Here is an 18,917-nt window from a genome sequence, read left to right on the forward strand (position 1 = left end):
CTGATACCACTTGAAAGGTCCTAATATGGCTAGAGGGGGGTGAATAGCCTATTTAAAAATCTACAAATCAACTAGAGCAATTTGATTAGTATGACAAATAGCGAAATACAAACTTGCTCCAGCTCTACAAGGGTTGCAAGCCACCTATCCAACAATTCTAGTTGCAATGATTACTAGGCACACAACTTGCAAAGTTACTATTCACTAAGAGCTCTCAAACTTGCTATTCTAAAGAGCTCCACTAGATGAACTTAAAATAACAAAGCAAGCTCTCAATTCTAATTACACTAAAAAGCTTGCCACAACTAGTTTGCAAGAATATAAATGAGTGAGTAGGGTGATTATACCGCCGTGTAGAGGAGTGAACCAATCACAAGATGAATACTAAATTAATCACCGAGAGAATACCAAAGGGCAAGAGACAACCAATTTTTCTCCCAAGGTTCACGTGCTTGCCGACACGCTAGTCCCCGTTGTGTCGACCAACACTTGGTGGTTCGGCGGCTAAGAGGTGTTGCACGAACCTCGTCCACACAATTGGACACCGCAAGAACCTACCCACAAGTGAGGTAACTCAATGACATGAGCAATCCACTAGAGTTACCTTTTGGCTCTCCGCCGGGGAAGGCACAAGACCCCTCACAATCACCACGATCGGAACCGAAGACAATCACCAACCTCTGCTCAACGATCCTCGCTGCTCCAAGCCGTCTAGGTGACGGCAACCACCAAGAGTAACAAGTGAATCCCGCAGTGAAACACGAATGCCAAGTGCCACTAGATGCAATCACTCAAGCAATGCACTTAGATTCTCTCCCAATCTCACAATGATGATGAAACAATGATGGAGATGAGTGGGAGGGCTTTGGCTAAGCTCACAAGGTTGCTATGTCAATGCAAATGGCCAAGAGAGTGAGCTTGAGCCGACCATGGGGCTTAAATAGAAGTCCTCAAGAAATAGAGCCGTTGTACCCCTTCACTAGACACAACACGGGGTGACCGGACGCTCCGGTCAGTTTGACCGGACGCTCTGGTCAATTTGACCGGACATAGGACCCCAGCGTCCAGTCGCCCGATGCTTGCCACATGTCATCGGCTTCAAATGCCGATCGCCCGATCTCAACGGTCAAGTGATGACCGGACGCGTCAGTTAGAAAGTGACCGGACGCAGGACCCCAGCGTCCGGTCGTTTCCAGTAAGGTTCCAAACGCGAAATTTCACGATCGGACACGTCCGGTCATGCTCGACCGGACTCACCCAGCGTCCGATCACTCCACATTTCCTCTGTGCGCCTCACGTCAGCGTACGTCAGCACTGACCAGACGCACCCTGGCAGCGTCCGGTCACTCTTCGCGCCAGCGTTCGGTCACAAGACCGAGACACGTGCTCACTGCTGCTACTGACTGGACTCTGAACGCAGCGTCCGATCACTACACCACCAGCGTTCGATCACTCTGTGAACCCCTGTCTTTTTTGTCTAGGGCGCCGGTGGCACCATCGGAGTGTCCGCACTCTACGGGCGGACACTCCACCGGTGAAGTTTCTAACCCTTGCTCAAATGTGCCAATCACCAAGAGTATCACCTTGTGCACATGTGTTGGCATATTTTCACAAACATTTTCAAGGGTGTTAGCACTCCACTGTATCCTAAATGCATATGCAATAAATTAGAGCATCTAGTGGCACTTTGATAACCGCATTTCAATATGAGTTTCACCCCTCTTTATAGTACGGCTATCTAACCTAAATGTGATCGCACTCGCTAAGTGTCTTGATCACCAAAATAAAATATCTCCTACTATTTATACCTTTGCCATGAGCCTTTTGTTTTTCTCTTTCTTCTTTTCAAGTTCAAGCATTTGATCATCACCATGCCATCACCATCGTCATGATCTTCGCTATTGCTTCATCACTTGGAGTAGTGCTACCTATCTCATAATCACTTTGATAAACTAGGTTAACACTTAGGGTTTCATTAATTAACCAAAACCAAACTAGAGCTTTCAACCTGTCCTGTCGCCGGGACCGGCGTAGCTACTCATTGGGGCCATGTAGCCGCTCGTCGGGTTTGTGCCCAGCCGCCCACCTGCATCCCCCCACGTGACTTCACGGCATCGAGCTCCGCATCAACGAGCCTCCATTCATCCAAGGAGCAAGTAGATATTACGTTTGAAAGCGTATGTTGCAAGTATATATTTCAAGTATTTTTAGATGTTTCAGAGGTATGTTGCAAGTGTTTCATATGGATGTTGCAAAATTAGATCGAGATGTTGCATATGTTGCAATGGTTGTACACGTATGTTGCAAACGCCTATTCTAAATGTTTCATCTATTTTTTCAGACGTATGTTTGCAAGTGTGTTTATCTGGATGTTGCATGTGTTTCACACATATGTTGCATGTATTTATTTGGATGTTGCATATATTTTATAATGATTTTTTCAAGCGTCTTTCAGGTATTTTTACAAGTGTTTTAGACATATATTACAAGTGTTTCAACTGTTTCAACGTAAATTACAAATATTTTATTTGGATGTTTTAAAATAGATCGGCGTTGCATCTCCCTCCTTGTCTTCTGCTGCCTCACCTCGGTGTCTCCTCCTCTTCTTGATGTTGGTGATGTTCGGGCGACATGGGACCGTGTGGGGACAGGCGCGCTAGGGTGGGGCGAGTCGTTCGAGCAGCATGGAATCTGAGCGGATGGCGTGCGCGGCACGAAGCAGGCGCGGAGCGAGGGGAGCTATGTTTGGACTCGGGCCTAGGGCCGGACGTTCGGGCGCTATCTTGGGCCAATTCATTTTGACCCAATTTTACAATTTGTCTTATTTTATACTCCCTCCGTACTCGTAAAGAAAGTCGTGTAGGACATGATTGTGCTTATCAAGAAGTGATTAATTAGGGGGTATTTTTCCCTGTCTGCCCCTATCAAAAAACGGTTGCGGGTGCATTCCATACGAGAAACAACCATAGTTCAGACGGCTAGTGGAGAGAGGCGTTGGCCCTGAGGACCCGGGTTCGATACCTGGTGGGCGCCATTTTTTATTATTGACTTGATTTTACATGGCACTGTTTGGCCCTGCGTGTCACGTGCGCTGTGGCTGCATGGCGCGCGGATTTGATTCTGCTGGGCGTGGTATGCGTGCTGAGCCGCTTGAGCGCGTTTGTGCTCGCGTTTGGGCGCGTTTCTAGGCGTGTTGGGCGCCATGTTTTCGTTGGTTTTTCACATGCAAACGATTTTTGCGGTGGCGCCACGGGATTCTATTTTTTGCGCTCGATAGCTCCGACGTTTGTGTTCCACCGTGCCTATTTTAATGGAGTCTTTCCCCCGGCCTCTTCTCTTTCCATTACCGTGCTTCATCTCCTCGCTTTCCCTCTCTTCTCTTCACTACCGCATGCAATGGCTGATCCTAGAGTTGTTGCCTTTGATCTGAACGTTCGCTTAGAAGATGACAACAACAATCTTGCCTTGGATCTCAATGAGCCAATATTGGAGTCCGGCAATGACAATGGTAATCACCTCTCTTGTTTGAGTTTGTTGTTTCCCTCAAGCGCCATCTTTTCTGATTTTTTGTTTTATTTTTGGACAGGATTTGATTTGAACTTGTCATTAGATGAATATGGTGCGGTTGACTTTGATTACATACAAAACCTCGCTGGTAATTTTTTTTCAGTTTGTTCTTTCCTTTTTCGATTATTTTTTATGTAATTCGTGGCTAACAAGAAGAATGTTCTTTTTTTCTTTTAATAGAACAAGATGTTGAGGTTCCCGTTGAAGTACACCATAGAAGGAAGGACATGACAGAAGAAGTCACAAGACAAGTGTACCAAGCATTGTTGGCTAGAAGCAAGAATAGGACACTAGGCAAGAAGGATACAATAATTGTTGCTGATCAATTTGGAGTGCACATTCGGTCAGTTCAGCGCTTATTGAAGCGAGGTAAACACCAACTTGCTCATAACATTCCTGTTGTGGTTGCAAGTAAAAAGAAGGGTAGATGTGGCCGCAAGGCAGTCCCTCTTGATTTGGAACAATTGCGCAAACATTCCTCTCAAACAAAGAATGACCATAGAAGATGTGTCTAGTAAACTTGGTATGAGCAAAGGTAGGATACAAAGGTATTTGAAAAAAGGTTTGCTTAGGCGTCACTCTAGTAGCATCAAACCATACCTCACAGATGCTAACAAGAAGACTAGGTTGAAGTGGTGTGTTGACATGATTGAGCAGGGTTTGCTTGGTGATCCAAGATTTAAGGATTTTTTTTATTTTAGTTCATTGATGAAAAATGGTTCTACCTCTCTCAAAAATCTGAAAATATTACTTGCTACCCGAGGAAGATGAACCACATCGCACTTGTAAAAACAAGAATTACATCCCTAGGCTCATGTTCTTGTGTGTTTGTGCTCGGCCAAGGTTTAGGAATGGAGAATGTGGTTTTCATAGAAAATAGGTTGTTTTCCACTTGTCACTTATGAACATGCTGTTAGAAGAAGTCATAATCGTCTTCGTGGAGAACAAGTAATCAAGCCAATTACTTCAATCACAAGAGAGGTGATTAGAGATTTCATGGTAAACAGTGTGCTGCCTGCCATTCGAGCCAAATGGCCAAGAGAAGATGTGAACAAGACAATTTTCATACAACAAGATAATGCACCTTCCCATTTAAAAGTGGATGATCCTATTTTTTGTGAGACTTCTAAGCAAGAAGGGTTTGACATTCGCCTCATTTGTCAACCACCCAATTCTCCGGATTTTAACATTTTAGACTTGGGTTTTTTTCGAGCTATTCAAGCTATTCAATACAAGAAGGATGCAAAAACAATAAAAGATCTAGTTCCAGCAGTCCAACAGGTAAATTGATCAATTGTTCACTTGTTCCATTGTTTCTTGAACAACTAATATACTCATTGATTGAATTTTTGAACACATGTTTTGTAGGCATTCTTAGAATACTCTCCATGGAAAGCAAACACCATTTTTGTAACACTTCAGAGTGTTTTGAGGGAAGCCATGAAAGTTAAAGGGTGCAACAAGTTCAAGATTCCTCACATGCAAAAAGAAAAACTAGAGAAAGAAGATCGGCTGCCATTGTAAATCTCTTGTGAATCTTCCTTGCTAGCCGAAGCAATTGCTAGCCTTCCTGCAACAAATTAGAATAAGAATATTAGAAGATGCAAGCATGTTAGTCTTTGCAGCATGCTAGCCGAAGCAAGAATATTACTAGCAAATTAGTTTTTGCATGCCTGTTAGGTCGACTGAATGAGACATGTACCTTACTGTTCTTTCTTTGCATCTTGCTTCATCTTTGCATGTTCCAACTTCTTCATATTGTAGATCTCATCCAACTTCTTGATAACGTGCTCGGGAAGAAGTACTGTGTCACCATCCATTTGAAGCTTCTCCACATCAGGAATGTAGAGCTCACAATCAAATTTTTCTATGCCATCAAGTATCCATGTTGTGAGATCGTAGTCTCTGTGTACAATACCGCAACGTGCACACTTGCTAGCTTCGCGGCGAGCTTGGTAGCAGCCTTCGTCGTCGTTGTCGGCGTGGAACGTGCCGCAACGAGCACACACAGAGACTCCGGCATCACCTTGACGGAGTCCGGCACCACGTCGATGGAGTCCAGCACCACGTCGACGGAGTCCAGCGCCATCTCGACCGAGTCCAGCGCCATCTCGACCGAGTCCAGCGTCATCTCCAAGTCTGGTGTCATCTCTGAGTCCAGCACCTCCTCCATGGCGCGAGCGACCTCCATGGCGCCGTACTCCATGGCGCGAGGAAGGAAGGGAGTAGACCGGCGAGTGGCGAGGAAGACATGTGGCGAGCGGCGAGGAAGGAAGGCGCGGCGCGAGGGCGACGAAGACGTGCGGCGAGCGGCGAGGAAGGAAGGAGCGTGGCGAAGAAGGAAAGCGAGCGTGCGGCGCGAGGAAGGAAATTGAAGCGACCGTGCGGTGGCGAGTGAAACGAAGAGGCGAGATCAATGCGGTGGATTGCGAGCGCGTGATTACTGCGGACGGAAAGCCGAAACGCAGGGGCAATCATGTCCAACTCCTCCCCTCCGAGCGTGCGACGACATCCTTTGAGAAAACGGGCCAAGAGCCCCCTTTACGAGTACGGAGGAAGTATTACTAGCTTCCAAACGGTAAATTAAGTCCATGTAACGCCTTAAACTCAAAAACTACTTATCAATAATCCGCCCTAGGAATGGATTAGGTGGATGAGGACAAAAAGGTGTTGGAACTTTCTATGGAATAGGGAGAAATGGTGTGCATCATTATTTGTTAGGTATAGAATAAGAAACCGAGTGAAAAAATGTATCCTTCACTGGGTTAGCATGGCGGTGGCTATAGATGATGGGGCTCTAGAGGAGCCAGGCAGGTGGCGGTGGCGGTGGTGGCGGCGTAGCTTAGTCGGAGATGAAGAGTACGACGAGGAGGAGGCATATCTGATGGATTTTGGGGCCGGATCGTGATAGACGGTAGCGGGTGAGAGGCGTGTTGGGCACAGGCGGTGGAAGAAGAAGTAGGCAGTAGACAAATGAATCAGTGACATGACTGAAGTCTGAAGGGCCACTGGCTCAAGCACCAAGGATGCAATCACAAACGCTCGTGCACGTACACCGCCACATTTGCACATTGCTAGAGGTCATATCGGGAAAAGGGAGAACGTCCATGTATACACACCATTTTCCCAGGATCTCTCCCCCATCTTCCTAGTCGCTGACATAAATTTCGCACAGGGTCCAGAATTTCGTGGGATTATTTGCTGAGCCAACGCTTTTTGTTTGGTAAATCACACATGCACATGCAACCGTAAACTATGACATCATCCACGGAGGAGACACCACGTGGCAAAAAGATGGTTTCCGTCGTCCTCCCCGCTGCCATTCCGACCACCTGATCGATCCTCCGTCCTACTGACTGCGGCACCCGCCAGGCAGAAGCGATGGCCAGGACGGCGGGCGATGACGACGACGACGGCCTACGCCGCGCAGCGCGGGCCCCGGCGCGACCCGCGGCTCAAGGACCTCGGCATCTCCTGCATGCTCAACACCGAGGTGGGCGCGCTGGCCGTCATCCGGCGCCGCCCGGACCCGTACTCGTACCTCCCGCCGGCCGTCTCCGCCGCCGAGGAGGCCACGTTCGCGGCGCTCATCAACTCGCTCAAGGCCCTCCGCGGGCTCCTCTTCCAGCCCCGACACGGCGCGTGGCGCTGCTCCGACCCGTCCACGTACCTCACCCCGTTCCTGGACGTGGTGCAGACCGAGGAGGCCCCGCCGGCGGCCACGGGCGTCGCGCTGTCCTCCGTGCTCAAGATCCTCCGCATCGACGTGTTCGACGAGTGCTCCCCGGGCGCGCGCGACGCGGTCCACGCCATCCTCACCGCACTCACCAACTGCCGGTCGAGCGCATCTCCGACGCCGGCGCCGAGGAGGCCGTGCTGCTGCGCGTGCTCCAGGTGCTCGCCGCGCTCCTGCGGACCCGCGCCGCGCCGCTGCTGTCGGACAGCTCCGTGTGCACCGCCGTCAACACCTGCTTCCAGATCGTGCAGCACGCCGCCAGCAGCCGCGGCAGCGAGCTCCTCCAGCGCACGGCGCGCCACTGAATGCACGAGATCCTGCAGGCCGTCTTCGCGGGGCTGCCGGACATCCGAGACGACGCCGACGGCGACGACCTGTCGCTCGGCTCCAGCGCTGGCTTCGGCGCGCGCTGCAGGGTGGACGTCTTCAACTTCCTCTGCTCCCTGCTGGCGAACGCCAGCGACATGGTTATAACCCCGGATAGCCAGGGCGCCTTCACCTCCGAGGAGGATGTGATGCTCTTCTCCCTCGTGCTCGTCAACTCCGCCGTCGAGCTTGGCGGCGAGGCCATCGGCAAGCACCCCAAGCTCCTGCGCCTCATCCAGGACGACCTCTTCTTCCACCTGATTCACTACGCCATCGAATACAGCCCTCTCGTCCTCTCCATGATCTGCAGTACTGCTCTCAACCTGTACCACTTCTTGCGCCGGTGAGCCAGCAATGTTAGTTACTCTGTTTAGCATTAGAGAAAGCTTAGGACCTGTTTGAATTTTATCCTCTAAACTTTATAGCTCTAAATTTTAGCCTATCTCATATTAGAGCTTTAGAGCTCAACAGTAAGCTAAAGTCCTCTAAAGCTTTTAGAGCTCTAAAGTTTAGAGGGGATCAAACATACCCTTAATGCCAACAACATTCAAAGTGAATTATGGATTAAACATGGTAAAGAAACAAACTTTTTCGGTAACCAACAAATTGACAGAATACTTGTTGTCCTTGGGCAATGTTTACTTGTTATCTAATTTATTTATTATTTATTTACAACCAGGTATTAAGTTACTACTCTTCTTGCATCAGTGCATCTAGAGGACTCTACATTTGACCTTTAGTGCATATAATTTTTTGAGTATAAGATAAGAAAATTTCAAGAGATTTAATTATGGCCTCAGAACACTCACCTTACCGGCCTTTTAGATGTAATTAGTTTATACTCCCTTTATTTTTAATTGTAAGTCGTTTCGTCTTTTCTTCATACATAATTTTTTTACTATATATATCTATGTGTATAATAAAAACTATGAATCAAAAAACCAAGACGACTTACAATTTAAAATTTAGGAGGTACTAAGCTATCAACCATGCACTTATACGGGCTTTTAATCCTAAGAGATATAAGCGTTAAATTTAACAAAGGTTGAAAAATTCAGCCAGCATTTAGACGATTTTTCGACCGCCCTCTCTGGTGTTTATGTCAAAACAGGAAGGGAGAACCATGATTGTTGCACAAAAATTTTGAATTCTAGGTGCATGAAGAGTAAAGTCTAATTTACCCCCTGAACTAGTCGCAGAATTTTAAAAAACTCTTAAACTTTAATACCAGACAATATACATACCTTAACTTTTAAAACTAGAAAAATAACCCATTGACCATTTCAAAATTATTAAAGACTGAAGCAATAGTGTTTCCCCAAAAATTTAAAACTAGAGGGTGTATTTGTCTAGTTTTAAAAGTTAAGGTGTGTATATTGTCTGACATTAAAAATTCAGGAGTAAATTAAAGATTGAAGATATCTTTCTTAGGGTTCAAGTATGGAAAGTTTCGGTTTATGACATAAAATTTAAATTTGCTGTGGTATACAATTATTTTAACCGCTGAAGCAATAGTGCTTCCCAAAAAATTTACCATCAGTCCACTGAAATTTCCACAAATCAACTGTGGTCAAAACTCGTTGGCATCAAATTAAAATATTCCCCTTTACATGTTTGCGCCCGGTGCTAACTGCTAACTGTTGGCAACTGCATTGCTCTGCTTCACCAGGTTCCTCAAGCTGCAGCTGGAGGCCTTCTTCATGTTCGTGCTGCTCCGCGTTTGCGGCGGCGGCAAAGGACCGCAGCTGCAGCCTGCAGGAGGTGGCGGTCGAGGGCCTGATCAGCTTCTGCCGGCAGCCGACGTTCGTGATCGAGATGTACATGAACTACGACTGTGACCCGCTGCTGCACAACGTGTTCGAGGAGGTGGGCAAGCTGCTGTGCAAGGCGGCGTTCCCGGTGTCGGGCCCGATGACGACGATCCAGCTGCAGGCGTTCGAGGGCCTCGTCAACATGATCACCACCATCGCCGACAACGTCGAGATCGACAAGACCCCCGAACACGACGCCTACGCCGTGGACGTGTCGGAGTTCCGCCTCTTCTGGATCGAGCGCTGGGACTCCGCCGCCGCCGCCGCCGCCGGTGACGGCGGCCATCGGGAGACGTGGGTGGACTTCGTGCGTAAGCGCAAGCTGCGGAAGAAGAAGGTTGCCGTCGCCGCGAACCACTACAATCGCGACCAGAAGAAGGGCGTGGAGTTCCTGAAGCTGTGCCACCTGGTGCCGACGCCGCCGGATCCCAGGAGCATGGCCTACTTCCTCCGCTACTCGTCGGGGCTCGACAAGATCAAAATCGGCGAGTTCCTGGGCGACCCTGACGAGTTCAATCTCAAGGTGCTCAAGGAGTTCACCGAGACGTTCGACTTCACCGGCGCCATCCTGGACACGGCGCTGCGCACGTACCTGGAGACGTTCCGGCTCCCCGGCGAGTCGCAGAAGATCCAGCGCGTCCTGGAGGCCTTCTCCGAGCGCTTCTTCGAGCAGCAGACGACGGGGGTGTTCGCCACCAAGGACGCGGCGTTCATCCTCTGCTACTCGCTCATCATGCTCAACACCGACCTGCACAACCCGCAGGTGAAGAAGAAGATGTCGGAGGAGGACTTCATCCGGAACAACCGCGCCATCAACGACAAGAAGGACCTGCCGCGGGAGTATCTGTCGGAGCTCTTCCACTCCATCTCCACCAACGCCATCACCGTCTTCAGCACGTCGGCGGCGGCGGTGGAGATGACGCGGAGCCGGTGGGCTGACCTGGTGAAGCGGTCGAGCGCGCTGGAGCCCTTCACGCCGTGCGACTTCAAGCACAAGCTGAGCCGAGAGGTGTTCATCGCGGTGTCGGGCCCCACCGTCGCGACGCTGGCCGCCATCTTCGACGGCGCCGACGACGAGGAGACGCTGAACCAGTGCGTGGAGGGGCTGGTGTCCGTGGCGCGCATCGCGCGGTACGGGCTGGAGGACGTGCTGGACGAGCTGCTCTGCTGCCTCTGCAAGTTCACCACGCTGCTCAACCCCTACGCCACCACGGAGGAGACGCTCTTCACCTTCAGCAACGCGCTCTTCACCATCGCCATCCGCTTCGGCGAGTCGGTGCGCGGCGCCTGGAAGAACGTCGTCGACTGCCTGCTCAAGCTCAAGCGGCTCAAGCTGCTACCGCCGTCGCTGATCGACCCGGACGGCAGCGGCGCCCGCGGCGGCGCGGAGCAGCGGCCCGGGCACCGGCACAGGTCGTCCGCCTCGGACGCTGGCGTCATCTTCCCCCCGACGCACCGCGGCGCGGGGACGAGCCGGCACGTGTCCGGCATGATCGGCCGGTTCTCGCAATTCCTGTCGCTGGACGGCGGCGAGTCGCTGCTCTCCGTTGGTAGCGAGTTCGAGAACAACCTCAAGATCATCAAGCAGTGCCAGGCCTGGAGAATCTTCACGGAGAGCGCCAAGCTGCCGGACGAGGCGCTGCAGAACCTCGGGCTGGCGCTCATCTTCGCCGCGGGGGGCAAGGGCCAGAAGTTCAGCACGCCCATCGAGGAGGAGGACACCGTCGGTTTCTGCTGGGACCTCCTGGCGCTCCTCGCGACGGCCAACCTCCAGCGCTTCGCGACCTTCTGGCCGCCGCTGCTCGAGTGCTTCAGCGCCGTGTCGCAGCTGCCACTCTTCTCGCCGTCCCCGTTCGCCGAGAAGGCGATCGTGGCGCTGTTCAGGGTCCCTGTGCGGCTGCTGTCCACGCCGCCGCCGCAGCGCCCCTCCGACAGCCGCGTCCCCGAGGAGCTAGTGTTCAAGTCCATCAACATGATGTGGAAGCTGGACAAGGAGATCCTGGACACGTGCTGCGAAGGCATCTCGGAGAACATCGTGAAGCTGCTGACGGAGCACGCCGACGGCGTGCAGACGCCGCTCGGGTGGAAGACGCTGCTGCACCTGCTCACCGTCACAGGCCGGCACCCGGAGACGTTCGACCAGTCCGTGGCGGCAATGATCAAGCTGATGACCGACGGCAGTGCCAATGTCACACGGTTCAGCTACGCCGCCGTCATCGAGGCCGCCTTCGGGTTCGCCGCGCTCAAGATCAGCCCGCTGGACGTCAGCACAAAGATCCTGGAGCTCATGGCCGAGTCCGTGAACTGGCTGAACCAGTGGCACAAGTCCGGCTACTCCGATCCTGGAAACAGCGGCGGCTTCAGCGGGAGCTCGTCATCCTCATCGTCGGTGGATGAGGCGTCGCGGATGGGCAACCTGGCAGCCAACATGTTCATCAAGCTCGCGGAGGCGCTGCGCAAGACGAGCCTGGTCCGGCGCGAGGAGATCCGCAGCCAGGCCGTGTTCGAGCTCGGCCGCGCCTTCAACCTGGCCGCCACGGGCGACCTCGACTTCGGGCCGGCCGGATGCCTCGCCTGTTTCAACCTCGTCATCTTCGCCATGGTGGACGACCTGCACGAGAAGACGCTCGAGTACTCGCGCCGCGTGGGCGAAGAGCGGGAGACGCGGAGCATGGAGGGCACGCTGGCCGCCGCGGCTGAGCTGCTGGCGGACATGTTCGAGCTGCTCCTGCCCACGGTGGCGCAGGCGCCGGGGTTCCGGACCTTCTGGCTCGGCGTGCTGCGGCGGATGGACACATGGATGAAGTGCGATCTCGCTGCGGGCGGCGGTGCTGGGCTGATGCAGGAGCTCGTCCCGCGGATGCTCAAGCGGATGATCATGGAGATGAAGGCGAAGGAGGTGCTAGTGCCGCGGGAAGGTGATGAGCTTTGGGAGATCACCCACATCCAGATCCAGTGGATCGCACCGGCCGCCATGGACGAGCTATTCCCGTAGCTAGACTTATAACTGATCAGCAAGCGAGTTCGCTTTAGTTAGAAGTTTGGGAGATTATTGATTGAGTCATCTAAATTTGGCCATCTTTTGAGTATCGGTTACTCCGCATGAGATTATTATTTTTGACTTTAGATCTGTCTCTGTAACAGGTCTCGTTAGATTTAGATTATTAGGGTCCATTTGGAACATAGTAAATTTACAGAAATTATCTACTAATTTCATATAAATTATCTTGGAACTTCACAGGAAAAACTTAGGAACAATTTTTTTCCCCATATTTTAAACATGCCCTTAATTTAAGAATTTCAAGATGAAAAATTACATTATTAGTATGCAGTGCACAACTCACATACACCACATGGCAATTTCAGAAATATGCCAATACCATAGGATTCGTTGAGGAAGATTTGCTCTATCAAACATGGCTACTTATAAGATTTGAAAGCTAAGGGCGTGTTTGTTTATCGGATGGAGGTTGCATTGTATATTCTAGATGAGTAGACACAGTCTGAGTGGACCGTAATTTAGAAAAGAAAAAAAAAACTGTTTGGTGAGATTGCATGAGCGGTATGGAAAAAAAACTAAGTTGATGCTTGGTTGCTGGTGATTAAGAGGCAAGCACATCCACGATTCATATATATTGGGTCCATATGCAATTTATTAGTGATGTGCTTAAAAAACAAGCATCCATTGCGGCCTGTTCGCTTGCTCGTAAACGATCGTAAATTTCCAGCCGGGAATAGTGTTTTTCTCTCACACCAAACCAGCCAGCAGTAAATAATCCACGATACGATACGGCCTCTCGAACAGGCTGCATAGGGTTGAATGGAATATTAATCCACAGGGGACAAGAGTTCTATGTAATGGGTGTGTATAGTAGGAGATTTTTAGCATAATCTATAGATGCGGATGCGAGCCTAAGGACAAGACATTGGTTCGACCATTCACAAATCTTGGCTGCCCCCTCATCTCCTCTCCATGAAATCCTAGCTGGGCGCACCATATTGATTAGCACATCGGCACATGGTGTTCATCACTATGTGTTAACTAGATGATACCTTGCACGTTGCATCGGTGATTTTGTAGAAGGATTTTTGAATAGTTTTTCTCGATTAGAGCTAAAGCATCTGTAATTTGTATAAGAAATTTTGAAGTAGCTGTAGGAATTAAAATATAATAAATATTTTGTATAGTATGGAACTCAATAGAATGCATCTGAAAAGAGATAAGTTATTATTCATGAAGATGCATAGTGGGTCATCATGATAGAAGTATTAATAAGACATCTTATTATAATAATAACCAACAATATTGTATCAGTAGTAGGCGCTGTAGTCTGTCAGAAGGTCGCATGATGATGTCCTGCATATGCTGAGAAAAAAAAATTGTATTATTTCAATGGTTAAATGTGTATTCAAGGTAGCTGTGGAAAAAAAATATGAGGATTGATAGATCTATCTTATTTTATTATATATGTTCTCTTGTCCTTCTCAGATGCTTGTTGTACTATTATTGTCTGCAATGCTGTGTGAAGCTAAAAGGTCAGAATGGTAACATCTCATATTTGTTACATGATTGAGAGGACGTACTCCTTGCGTCGTTTGGCAGCATGAAGATGACTGTGGATCCGGAAGATTTTGCTCTTCTTGGCTGTTGCATGGAAATTTTTTGTACTTGTGAGATGTTGAACTGGAAGGATCGGTGTTTTTCGTACTCTTTGTCGGATGTATCATCCTCTGAAAATTGAATCCTTCTTTTGGCTTGAAAGTTGCTGTGGAGGAAAACAGTTAATTGGATTTGAAGTTTATTGTGAACAAATGAATACATAAGAATAATTTTGAAATCATTACTTTTTTTTTCTCAGTCTCAATATTGGCAGGTTGGTGAAAGGAAGGCGTAGTATTGTTGGTGTCTCATGGAGTATTGCCGGTTATAGGAAGAATCGGATTGGTTTGGTTCCGGGGTGACAATAGGTTGTGAGCGATGACGGGGGCGTCCATGGCCGCGTGAGACTGAATGGGCACCAAGATGGCTTGGAAAATTTTCATCATCATCCAGTCTTTGCAAATTTATAGAAAAGGAATTTGGTAAATATATACGTACTATTCTTTTGGTTAATCTATAGCTAGCACGCATGAAAACAAATAGGAGGTGCTGATGGTCATCCAATGTAAAAAAAAAAAATTCAGACATGGCTGTAAAAAAATGAGGCATCGGATGGGGAATTGAGCAGCAGAAGTAACAGAAAAAAATACATACACTCCTCCAACATAATTGAAATTATAGTCTGTGTACCTGTGCAAGGCGGATATTCCCTTGTTAGAAAATCGTTGAGCACCTTTGGAGCAACAGCGCAATCTCGAAATCACGGCAACTCGTCGAGCATCTTTGGAATCACTAAATCACGGCAACTCGTCGAGCATCTTTGGAATCACGAAATCATGAAACCTGAAAAATTGTAGACATTAACTGGGATATTGACATTTGGGATAGGAGAAAGTAGGAGACGACCACTTGACTGGGCGGAGGGCGATGGCTGAGATGAGAGCGCGATGATTTTAACGCGAAGGCAGTGGCGGCAGATGAAGCAGTTTCTTGAGCATCCGATTGGATGAAAAAATGCGATGGAGCAGTTTCTTCAGCTTCTTCATCATGCAGCGATTGGATTGGATAAACACCGGCATGATTATCGAAAGGATCAAGATGTCTAAGAGGGGTGAATCAGGCTAATTCTAAAATTATTTGTAATAATTAAACCTTACAGTTAGCCCACTTCATCCATTATGCCTCGAAAGTGTTTCTATTGTTCTATCACACAAAAGTTTAGAAACATACGTTCTAATTCTACTTTAGCATGGCAATTCTATGAATGTAAAGACAAGAATTGAATTGCTCAAAGTAAATGCTTAAAGTAAAGAGAGAAGGATGAACGCGGCGATGTTTTGCCGAGGTATCGGAGAGTCGCCACTCTTAACTAGTCCTCGTTGGAGCACCCGCGCAAGGGTGTAGCTCCCCCTTGATCCGCGCAAGGATCAAGTGCTCTCTACGGGTTGATTCTTCGACACTCCGTCGCTGTGAATCACCCACAACCGCTGACAACTTGAGTTGGGTCATCCACAAGCTCCGCCGGATGATCACTAAGCTCTCAATCACGACCAAGCCGTCTAGGTGATGGCGATCACCAAGAGTAACAAGCACGAACTCTCATTTGACCACGATAAGCCTAATGAGAAGGGTGGATGCACGCTTTGCTACTCTTGCTTTCACTAATGAGGCATGTCTCTTGGATTCTTAAATCTCAATCACCTCACTAGGACCTTGCTCTTCTTAGCACTCTCAAATATGTTTCTTAGCTGTTGGAATGAACAAAGGTGATCCCTTGAGTGAATAGAGGAAGTATTTATAACCCCTCATTTAAAACGAACCGTTATGTGCCGCTGCGGGGTGACCGGACGCTCGGGTCAGTTCTCCCCGCCACCGAGCAGTTAAGTTGTGACCGGACACTGACCAGCGTCCGATCACAAAAACTACCCTCTGGAACCTTACCGATGTTGATCGGACTTTGGAACCCAGCGTCCGGTCACTTTGTTGCTCAGCGTCTAGTTAGTAGCCGAAACCTGACCAGCGTCCGGTCAGCACTGACCGGACGCGTCCGATCAGGATTCTCCCTCTCTATGACCTTACTGGAGTTGATAGGACTCTGGAACCCAATGTCCGGTCACACTTCTCTCAGCGTCTGGTCGCGTCCAGACGACTTCACCTTGATCAAATGAACTGACCAGACTCTGCGCCAGCGTTCAGTCACACCAGAACCAGTGTCCAGTCAACATTTGACCCTCCATTCACTTCCAACTCGCAATCATATATGAATGAAGTTTGGTCCAATTGACTTCCAACTCGCAATCATATATGAATGAAGTTTGGTCCAATTGATCTAAGGACTATTTAGGAGCTACCTAGTGCTAGATTTGACAAGTGTGCACCACACCTAAGACACTAGACTCACCTAGGTCAAGCTACTCGTCCATACCGCCCTTAATAGTACGGCCAAAGGAAAAACAAAATCCTAAACCACTGTAAGTGTCTCTTCAACACCAAACGACACTTAGAACTAGTCCATCCTTTGAAAACCGAAATGATTTCCATTGTAGGGGCATGACAACCATGATTGCCCAATCAATTGCCATTATCGTGACCTAACTTAATTACCTCTGCAAAACACATGTTAATCACAATAATCACGTATTGTTATTAATCATCGAAACCCAACTAGGGGCCTAGATGCTTTCAATCTCCCCCTTTTTGGCGGTTGATGACAATACCATCTCGAGTATGTAAAAAGAGATGAGGTTTTCAACATGCTTGGTTCATATAAGCTTTTGATAATAAGAACAAAAGAGTTAGGCAAGCTTATATGACCCAAGCCAACATGATGTACTCAATAGATATGAAATAAGCATGAATACAAGTAATAAAGCTCATTTGCATCGGAGTAAAACGCGGAAGCAAAGCAAATGAGCATAACCAAGTGACATGATATATAAATAATTCAAGTAGAGAGCACACATGTCACATATCACATAAATATCACGATCACATTAATATCACGATTACGATCACACTTATGTAGTTCAATGCATAATAGTAAACATGAATGCATAAAAATGTATCACACATAAAAAGCAAAATATAATAGATAAGCCTAAGCTTCCCCTAGATATGTCACTCTCCCTAAGTCTAACATACTCGATCCCTCTTCCCCTTTGGCGTCAAACACCAAAACCTAAGGGTCGGTCGGTGGGGCTACAGCGGATAAGTTGGGCGCTGAGGTGCGATGAGCGATCTGGAACTAGGCAGCATCATCATCTGATCCTGAGCTCTGTGCAGTCTGACCCTCTGTGGCTAGAAGCGACGCTGAAGCTGTCTGGGTCAGAGCGGGGACTGGTGTGGCCTGTGACTCTGCAGGTATCACTAAAGCATGTGGCTCTGATGATGCAACTGACGAAGGGAGCGTCTCTGTCGTCCTAGAAATAGGAGCAACTGTGGAAGGACCAGGGACATATAGATATGACGGAGTAGGCTTCCCTGTCAACTCACTGATGGTAGCACCAAGACTCCTAGAGACTGAGGTATCTGGCACAAGTAGCGAGGAAGTCTGAGCCGATGTGAAGCCCGTCTGTAGAGATGTGAACTGCAGGTCTAGCACTGGCAAGGCAAACCATTGGGACACTTGCTCTATAGGTTCAGGAAACTATGCTGCTAGCTGTCCCTGACTCTGGGGCCCACTAGGTTGTACAACTGGAGTCTGTAGTGGTGGCAGGCTGACCAAGCTAAGGTGTATACTATGGCGGTGGAGCTCCAATAGCAGAGACGACATGCTGCATAAATCCAAGTAACTACTGCTGCATCTGAAGCTGTTGCTGCTACATGGCCTACTGCTGCTGGATAGCCTGCTGCTATCACTAGAACTCGTCCTGTCTGGCCTAAAATTGTGCAAATGTAGCTGTAGTCTCTTGGGCCTAGCGAGCCTGATCCTGCCTCATCCGCTTAAGGATAGCAAGTAGAGCGGGGTCTGTCTGTGGTGCAGGTGGAGCTGAACTAGAGCTATTGGCCTCATGGTCATGTCGTCGAGGAGGCATCTGAGGGATATCCTGATAATCATCATCTGTACTGTCGCTGGGGTTGCCCTCGACCATACCCTCCTACTGAGCATCTAGCTGCTCCTCCTCTGTTGCTGCAATGCCCCTGATAGTCTCATCCTGCTGGACTATAGTCTCTAGCACCTCTGGGCGATGGCTCGGCTAGCTAGGTGCACTCAGCCTGCTGTGACGGAGCATCTGGGTCAAGTTATATACAGGGAACTCGGTAGTAGCACCAGAATACTCTACCAACATCTCTGGAGGCCTCACTATAACTGTCCTGTGAATCAGAAAGGTAATCTAGTGTGCATAAGGTAGCTGTCTATCTCCTCTGAATCCCTCTGCAAGGGTATCCTCCATCTCAGAAAGGATGACATCCCATACATCAAAGGCTATCTGCTGCATCAGGGCATTCAGTAACCACAACTGAATGCGAGTCAAGCCCTCACGATATCCCATCCTTGGAAGCAGGGTCCTCCTCATGATAGCATCTAGCAGTCTGGCTATAGGAGTAAGATCCCTGGGTGTCCTGCTTGACCCCTCACCGAATGGCTCTATGAAGCAAGGTCGAACCAGATCTGTAGGAGGCACGAGACCACCATGAGGGCATCTAGGAGGCTCTTTGTGTCCATAGCAAACCTCGTGAATGCAGATGGGTGAATCCTATAGCCTGAGTATCTCCCTGACCCTGAAGCTCATCAGCCTGTAATCTCGACCTCTGAATGCAAAGCGAATGAACCTATGAGCTGGGTCAATCCAAAGTGTAGCATAGAACTCTCGGACCCAAGATAGAACATATCTGT

At 48.9% G+C, this 18,917-nt stretch overlaps 1 protein-coding gene and 1 pseudogene across 1 annotated transcript; both read left to right on the forward strand.

Moving 5' to 3' along the window:
* Positions 1 to 3,396: 3,396 nt before the first annotated feature.
* Positions 3,397 to 4,857, forward strand: LOC136503910 (uncharacterized; annotated as a pseudogene).
* A 2,091-nt stretch (positions 4,858 to 6,948) lies between these two features.
* Positions 6,949 to 12,569, forward strand: LOC136505305 (ARF guanine-nucleotide exchange factor GNL2-like). Its single transcript, XM_066500460.1, is given in 5 exon segments — positions 6,949 to 6,983; positions 6,985 to 7,403; positions 7,406 to 8,012; positions 9,339 to 9,414; positions 9,416 to 12,569. Coding segments are annotated over 5 exon segments (4,197 nt in total). The 3' UTR covers positions 12,476 to 12,569.
* Positions 12,570 to 18,917: the final 6,348 nt, after the last annotated feature.

The sequence above is a fragment of the Miscanthus floridulus genome, chromosome 14 (assembly GCF_019320115.1).
Source record: "Miscanthus floridulus cultivar M001 chromosome 14, ASM1932011v1, whole genome shotgun sequence".
NCBI classification, from domain to species: domain Eukaryota; kingdom Viridiplantae; phylum Streptophyta; class Magnoliopsida; order Poales; family Poaceae; genus Miscanthus; species Miscanthus floridulus.